The sequence below is a fragment of the Gordionus sp. m RMFG-2023 genome, chromosome 1, assembly GCF_954871325.1.
Source record: "Gordionus sp. m RMFG-2023 chromosome 1, tfGorSpeb1-WG-v2, whole genome shotgun sequence".
Lineage (NCBI taxonomy): Eukaryota > Metazoa > Nematomorpha > Gordioida > Chordodea > Parachordodidae > Gordionus > Gordionus sp. m RMFG-2023.
This window is the reverse complement of record NC_088775.1, coordinates 16998075-17006804: the sequence shown is the minus strand read 5'-3', so window position 1 is coordinate 17006804 and position 8730 is coordinate 16998075. Positions and strand designations below refer to the sequence as shown.

Genomic DNA, 8730 nt, shown 5'->3' with positions numbered 1-8730 from the left:
TCAAATGATGGTATGGTATTTTATAATATAATTGAGTTCTATTTTTTTATTTGTAAATTATATTTTCATTTGAGTTATTAAAATTTTGTAATGTGCTTTATTTAGTTATAACCCTTTTTTATATGAAAAGCTCAACATTTTGATTATTGTAAATTCCCAAATAATCTTTAGATATTACAACATTCACAAGCAGAGTTGGGCATATTGTGAAAACTTGTATCTTAGATAAAAACAAATAATTTCCTTCTATGTCTTACCCTGTCTTTTAAATTTGTAATAGATAACTTGAATCTTTATTTAAGATATATTTTTAATAAACTATATTCTTTTCTTGTTGTGCTGCTCAGGTCTGAACTCTACAATTGATATTGAAATATATATTTTAAAATTTAAAAAAAAATATAGAAAATCAATGTCCTCAAAAAGATATTTCATTATACTTAAAATTTCAGTTTAAAAATGATAATGAAAAATTGTTGGTTGTGGAAAATATTTGGGCACCTGACAAATGCTATAAATTTTCATTGTCTTTGGATAAAAGAAATTTAACATTTCAAACATCGTGGCTTAACAAATATAAGTGGCTTGCTTATTCAGCTAATGAAAAGGGAGCTTTTTGTAAAGTGTGCGTCATTTTTTACCATGATATGCTGGACCCGGGTTACAAAAACTCAAAACATTGGTAAGTCAAGTATATACAAGATGTAAAGATGCTCTTGAAAATTTTAATTATCATCAACAAAATAAATATCATCTCAATTCTTGTGAGATATCTGATGCTTTAAAAGCCATCTCTATGACTCAAAATATATCAATATCTAATGTATTGAATAAAAAAAAATTTGATATTTTTACAACCAACAGAGCCAGAATAATTATAATAATTGATGCAATCATTTGGCGGAAGGCAGGGCTTAGCATTAAGATCTCATAGAGTGTCAGCTGGCCCCTTAACACTTTCATCTTCTCATAATGAAGGGAATTTTAAGGAATGAAACTTTTAGGCAACAATAATGATAATTATATAAAGCTTTTTGAAAGCTCGGCTAAAATGCCACCTACCTTAGTCCATGCATTTAAAATGAAATTATATCCATATGCATTAAGTTTATATTGAAATAAATTTTACAAAAGTGAAAGCATCACCATTTTTTAGTGTTCTGGCGGATGAGACATCGGATGTTGGTAACATAGAGCAATTATCCATAGCAATAAGGTTTATTGATATGGAATCAGGTCATTATAAAATGAAGGAACTCTTTGTTCAATTTATTGATTTACATGACACTAAATCAGAGACGATAGCCATAGAAATTTTAGCATCCCTTCAAGATCTATATTTAAATTTAAATCTAATGAGAGGCCAGGGATATGATGGAGCTCCCTCAATGAGTGGTCATGTTAAGGGAGCGCAGTCAAGAATTAGAGAGCTTTATAACACCGCTTTATATGTTCACTGCAGCTCACATTGCCTAAATTTGATGATATCCGAGGCATGTGAAATTCGAGACATCCGGAACAGTTTACGTAAAATTTTTTTAATTTAATTGGAATTTATTAGATTTTATTATGTATTATAGATATCTTTTTATAATTTAATATATTTTTCAAAATTTAGAAACAATATCGTCGGCTTGTGACTTTTTCACACCACCCAAAAAGAGACAGTTATTTATCCGAACATTTGATGATATTGATTCAAATAATTCAAAAAAAAACTAAAACGATTTTGCCCAACTAGGTTTATCGAAAGACAACAATCAGTGAGACTCTTCATAGAATTATATAAAGTTATTTTTGCAGCACTCGAATCCCACGTATCCAGCAAAGAAAAGGATTCCTCAGATGCTGAAATTTTTTTACAGGCGATTACGAAGCCACAATTTTTAATATCTATTAAATGTGTATATTTTTTATTTAATTATACTTATGATTTTAGCAAAATACTTCAAAAAATTAATTTGGATTTAAGAGAGGTTAGGAATAGGGCAAAGGATATTGTTGAAATATTAACAAATATCAGAGAAAATGTGAATAAAAAATTTCATGATATTTACAAGAAAGTAAAGGAGATCGCTAATTTGTTTGGGATTGAAATTTTTAAACCTAGAGTAGTTTCTAGACAGTCAAATCGCTTAAATATTGATGCCTCTTCGATTGAGGATTTTTATAAAATAAATATTTTTATTCCCCTTATTGACACATTTCAATTAAAAGAAAGATTTATTAGTCATAATTTTATTTTAAAAAGTTTTTATTTTTTCTGCCGGTTGAGTCTGAATTGTTGATTACACATGAAACGCGAGAGGATATTAAGAAAATCTCAGAGTTTTGTTCTAATGATTTATCAGGATCGTATGATAAGTTACTTTGTGATGTCGAATTGACAGAATAGAGTACTCTTTGAGACCTAAAAATGCTTTGCAGGCTCTTTCCATGTGTAATTGCACTTTAGATTCCCTGCCAAATATCAAAACATTACCTTTTATTTTAGCTACTTTACCGATTAGTACCTGCACCAATGAAAGGTCTTTTTCAACTTTGAAAAGGTTAAAAACATATTTAAGAAATAGCACTGGTGAAAACCGTTTATGGATTAGCCCTTTTAAATAATTATAAGGAGATTATTCTAGATAAAAATTTGATTCTAGATGAATTAGCCAAATCTCAGAGAAAAGTAGACCTCTCTTTATAAATTCAAATCTATGATTATCATATTTTCTTAGTCATAAAATATTTATATGCAAAACTTAATTATAATAAATTCTTAGTCATAATATTTATGTATTTTTAATAAAAGTATTGCTTTTGCAATAAGAAATATTTATAGATTATTTTGTATTAATTATAATTGTTAAATTATATTTTTTAAAATACCGTACAAGAATTACTTATATTTTATTGAATTATATATTTTTTAAATATAGTTATTTACAATAAATTTTTAATATAATAATCTACATAAAAATTTCTACATTTTGAAATTTATTTTATTGTATATTATCATTAAAATAAATGCATTAAAGAGATTTTATTTATACTAAAGTATTTTAATAATAAATAAAATCTATATCTAAAATTTAAAAAAGAATTATTTTTAACACTCAATCAGGTATATTGAATGATCTTAAAAAATGTAAGGTTCGGGGAGCAAATTTTTTTCTTTCTAAACTATATGGATTAATTTACAATTGACTAAACATAGATTAAATTTTTAGAATATTGTTTTCAGTGTTCAGTCGCTTATTAATCATAAATTTAGCCAAAATTGTTACTAATATTTTTTTTATTCATGCTTGTTACTATAGTGATTAGACACTAATAAAGCACATAATATTGCCAATATTTAAAAGTAGAGTTTGGGGGCTTCGCCCCCAAAAAAATTTTAAACCCCCCCCTCCCCCCCATAGATAAATCCTGGCTACGCCACTGAAGACAAGCAATAATCAAGGAAATTATTGTGAAATATTAAACTGTTTGAAAGAGTATGATCCATTTTTAATGGCGTATAATTACCAGGTAATACTCATTATTGATCACCTCAATTACAAAATTTAATGCTATCTGCAGGTGGAAACATAATCTTAAAGGTATCTTCAGAAATAAAGGATGCAGGTATTTTTCTATCATGACTGATGACACTAGTGATGTTAGCTCATATGAGAAATTTAGTATATGTGTTAGATATGTTGATAATACAAAAACATCAAAGGAATCTTTTATACCTTTTGAAATAGTTGAAGACTTAGATGCAGAGTCATTAACAAAGGCACTAATAACAACCTTAAAATAATTCCATAAATGCAATTTGCGGTTCAAGCATATGATGGTGCAATTGATATGAAAGGGCATCTTTCAGGAGTCCAGGAAAGATATCGGAAAAATCAGAAAATGGCTACTCTGTTATGCGCATAAACTCAACCTTTTATTGATCTCTGCCTGCAAATTGGTACCACAGTCTAGGAAGTTTTTTAATGTATTAGAAGGTATTCATGCTTTTTTCTCAAAATCTGTTATCCATCATAATAAATTCCTTGATTTGCAATTAAGATTAGGGTTCCAAAAATATTGATGCATTGGGTTTTACACGTTGGAGATCTCATATTAGAACGATAGAGGCAGTAAAAATGACCCCTGCAATTATTTCTTATCTAGAAAATATAGAACATGGTGATATGGTGAAAGCAAAGGGAATATTAATTCTTTTAAAATATGATACAATTATGTGTATGTTTATATTTCAAAAATTATTATCTATGTGTTCCAATATTTCATTTTTTTTGCAAAAACCAGAATCGGATATATCAACATTGGTCTTATTGAGTCTCTTATTATTTCTTTGTCAAATTTAAGAAACAATTCATATTTTTCTTCATTATTTTATATAATATAAAAATAACAAATAAAAGAACAAATATACCTTCTACCATTTTGAATGATTCTATTCAAATAGATGATATTGTTTCCTCTAATTATTCTGATTAAACAGAAACTTTTTATGAGTGCCATTTTTTTTATCCAATTTTGGATATGATGAAATGAATTTAAAAAAAATATTTTGTCAAGAAAACACAGATATATTAATAGCTATAAGTGCTTTACATCCCTCCTCCCCCCTTTTTTCAAATAGTGATATCATTAAATCATTTATTTACATTATAATCTTCCTGATCCAATGGAAGAATAGGCATTATTAGAGGTCTATATTTTAACTTATACGAACTTATGTGTAATCAATAATAGATTTGATAAAAATCGTACCCATAGATATATTCCCTCTTATATATAATTTTAAGATTGTCTAACTATACCTTTTATTCCTACTCATGTGAAAGGTCGTTTTCAGCATTAAAACGGGGGAAAACCTATATTCGATCATGGATCAGGAACGATTAAATTCATTGGCTCTATTGAGCATAGAAAAAAAATATCATTAATAAAATTCCTATGGATCACATTATAAATGAATATAAAACAATGACTAACGGGTGTAGAGAACTTATTTTATCAAATAACCTTATAATTTATATTTTAAAGCTCAATTTAGGGCGTTAGTATCTGCTAGTAAATATATCGTTTAATATTTATTTTATAAAATCTTTAATCATTATCCAAAATCAGCTAAAAGACATAGTATTTATAAAAAATTTCTTTTTGAGATAGGAAAAAGTCAGAAACCATTTTCTTTTGATAAGACCAAATTTGTTTCTGCAAAAAAATAATTAGAAATATTTGAATACATTGACAATACAATAATATATAATATCTTAATTGCTTTCATCATATCACTCTGGTCCTGATTTCTAGCTACTAAATAATTTATTTCTAATATGGCATCCCTACCGTGTATCAATATATTTGCATAATTCTAATAGATTTTTAGTGTTTTTGTTTTATCAACTTATATAACATAATAAATTCTGATATGAGTTTACATCGTGAGGGTCATGGCTACAGAGTCTACATGACAGGATTTTCACTGGATGCAAACCCCCTTCAAAAACCTTTGCCTACCCCCCCTAAAAAATCCCGCCGCCTTCGGCGGCGATGTCTTTTTATTATTATTTTTACCCTTTTAATTTATTGGTACTCTTTTCAGAGAATTTATTTTTTAGATAATAAATTCAATTAAAACCTCTATTATTTACAATGAATTAATTATTATGGCATTATGAGCTTGCTGAAATATCGAAACCTTTTAAATTACATTGCAAAGGATAGCAGAATGTTTTATTTAGAAAAAAATGTGAATGATTGTTTTCAATATGGATTTGGTCGATGAATTGTATTATAATAATTCTATAATAAAAGTATTAATTTTTACAGCAATAAATTTTGTCCTATTTGATCTCCAAATTTAATAGATAACCCCCCAAAAAATTCTACCCCCGTTAAAGCAGCCTATTCCCTTCCCCCCTCAAAAAATAGGATGCAAACTGCTCCTACCCCTCCCGCTCATGTAGACGCACCTACAAAAATACGAATTGAATCGAATATTCGTTTCAATTCGAAATTTTATTTAACCATAAATTAAAAAAGATAAAATATTAAATTTATTTTGTAAAATTTAACTATGGATAAAAGACAAACAAATTTTATTAGTAAGATAATATAGAAGCATATATACATACATAGTATTTTTATATATAATGTAGTAAAATCAATATAATATTCATCTCATGTAGAAGATGAATATATCAACAACAAATTTTTTAAACAAAAAGTTTTTGCAATTTTTGATTTCTCCATCATCAACGACGGAGAAATATCTGGTTCGCCCGTCATTCTTGACGAGATGGCTACTAGTTTATTATAATTGTATATGTGTTATAAATTGCATATAAAAATAAATATTTTCTTCTTCCATCATAAAACAATTTTCGGAAATTAATTTTGTATTATAAAGTTATTCGAATAAAAACAGCCGTTAACAACAATTTTGAAATATAAAATGTTTTTTCATTATTCCACTAGGAAATTATATTAAATAGGAATAATTGCAAATAATTCCTACTAATAATATATGATTATTTTTCAATATTTATTAATATAAATTACTTTAATCGAATAATCTCGAATAATTCGATCAAATAATAGATATAAAATTATTCGACGAATAATTTTCCTTATTTCGAATCGAATAATTGTGATATTATTCGTAAAATACGAATCGAATCAAATGGAATCGAATCAAATCGAATATCTAATAACAAATAATTCGTTTTAGGTATAGCTGTGACTGTAAATTAACCAACATCTATTATTTGTGTGATAATGTAATTTAGAATTTTTACTCTTGCTGCTGAGAGCATATGATTGCATAATTTAAATTCGCAATACCTGTCTAGTCGTTTTGGATGATAATCATTTATAAATTTAATATCTCACAAAAATTTTCTTGATTACTTATCTAGCTTCCATCAAGTCATCTAAGAGGAAGTTCTAACCACCATATAGTTTTATGATGGATTGGTCGTTTATATTCTCTTCTTTAGGAATTGTTGATTTGGTTAGGCCTATAAATTTTTCCTTATTAGTCCATTCTATAAAACTTTGTCTAAAATAGTAAGAGAGAGTTATATTAGTTTAATGACCTTTTGTTAATGTTAGTTGCTTAGAATTATATTGCCTTATGGGGTTTTAAAAAACATTAACAATTGAGGCATATGTATGAATTAATTAATCGGTTTTATCACTTGTAATTCTTTAGACGCGAAATTTTTTATATCAGCAATTTAAAATACTTTATACTGTAGTAAATCGATTTTGTATTGAAAAATATTATTTCTAGAAATGTCTTGTATTGTTTTAATTATTTATTATGTTAGTTTATTTTGTATGCATAATATAATAAATGACAAAATATGAAATTAAGAATAATTGTTCAGATTTAACAAATTTTTAAAATATAATATATTGATATAAAATCCGGCCAAATGACTGGAAAAAAGGCCCGCAAATTAGAAATTTTGAGACCCCTGAGATTGTAAAGGCTAGCGACGCCCCTGTCCAGAGACCTAAAAAAAGTGGACCTAAAGATCTCCTGAATATTTATAGAAAAAATTTACCCAAGAGTGTTTTCACCATCCTTACTAAAATTCTCTCTATGTCTATGACTCATAATCTATACTCATAAATGGCAAATATCAAAATTAAAGATATTAATTTAAGTACATTTTTGGTAAAAGACAAAAGAAAATATTTACTAAATTAAAAAAATATCATATCCTATAATTTAATATTAAATAAATCCTATTTAGGTCATACAACTACTTTATCATTGTATATTATTATATTTTTTATTAATAAAATTATAAAATAGATAATTTTACTTGTGGAGCTTTTAAAAAACACATGACTATTCTCAATTTGGCGATCGTGAGGGAATCCAATATATTGGAATAATGACGATTTCTGATATATGTAGTACCGATAATATGCCTCCAATTATCGAAAAAGAATTTCTTTACCTTTTACAGTCAAACGATGACAAACTTTCTGCTATGAATCACCATTTTCTTATCAATGATTATAATGGTAAAGATTTTATATCAAACTTACCACCTGATATAATTTATGAAATTCTAAAATACTTCTCTCCTCAAGAAATATCAGTCAGAATAGCTACGTTGTCTAAAATTTTCTATCAATATTCACATAATCCCTTATTGTGGAAAGATTTGAATTTTGAACCATTTACTAATTTTTCAATTGAAAAATTACAAAGAATAATGTCATTTTCTATTTCAAATGTTACAAATTTCGATGAATCTGACACGATAAATGTATTTAATAAAGACAATAATAATGATAGAGTTAATGGAATAAGATCATTAATAATTTCTGGTAGAGAAAGCCTTGATTTTTATGAAATTCTCACATTATCACCTTTTCTATATTCATTAAAATACTTGGATGTTAGTTATTGTTATGGTATTAATGAATCTTCTGTAGAATTATTACTTCAGATCTGTCCTCAGTTAAATACTTTAATAGCAAAATCATGTATATCAATGAATGAACAAGCTTTTTGTTCACTTTCAGGATTTAAATTGCTCAAAATTCTAAAGCTAAATTATGATAGTAGTTTAACTGATTTGGCTCTAACAACTATGGCCACATGGCTAACAAATTTGGAAAATTTAACTTTAAAAGGAATCGCAAATATAAGTGATTGGTAATTCTTTACAATATTTTTTTTACTCCTAATAAATTTAACACTATTTTGAT

The 8730-nt window shown here is 26.6% G+C and overlaps 1 protein-coding gene across 1 annotated transcript; it reads left to right on the top strand.

The window, feature by feature from the left end:
• The first annotated feature begins 7904 nt into the window (after positions 1 to 7904).
• On the top strand, positions 7905 to 8681 carry LOC135922187 (F-box/LRR-repeat protein 7-like). Its single transcript, XM_065456615.1, has one exon. It carries the CDS (start codon positions 7905 to 7907, stop codon positions 8679 to 8681), a length of 777 nt encoding a protein of 258 aa, XP_065312687.1.
• Positions 8682 to 8730: the final 49 nt, after the last annotated feature.

Bases quoted from the DNA above. Each gene is read 5' to 3' on its own strand.
- LOC135922187 (XM_065456615.1), top strand. From the start codon at position 7,905: ATGACGATTTCTGATATATGTAGTACCGATAATATGCCTCCAATTATC.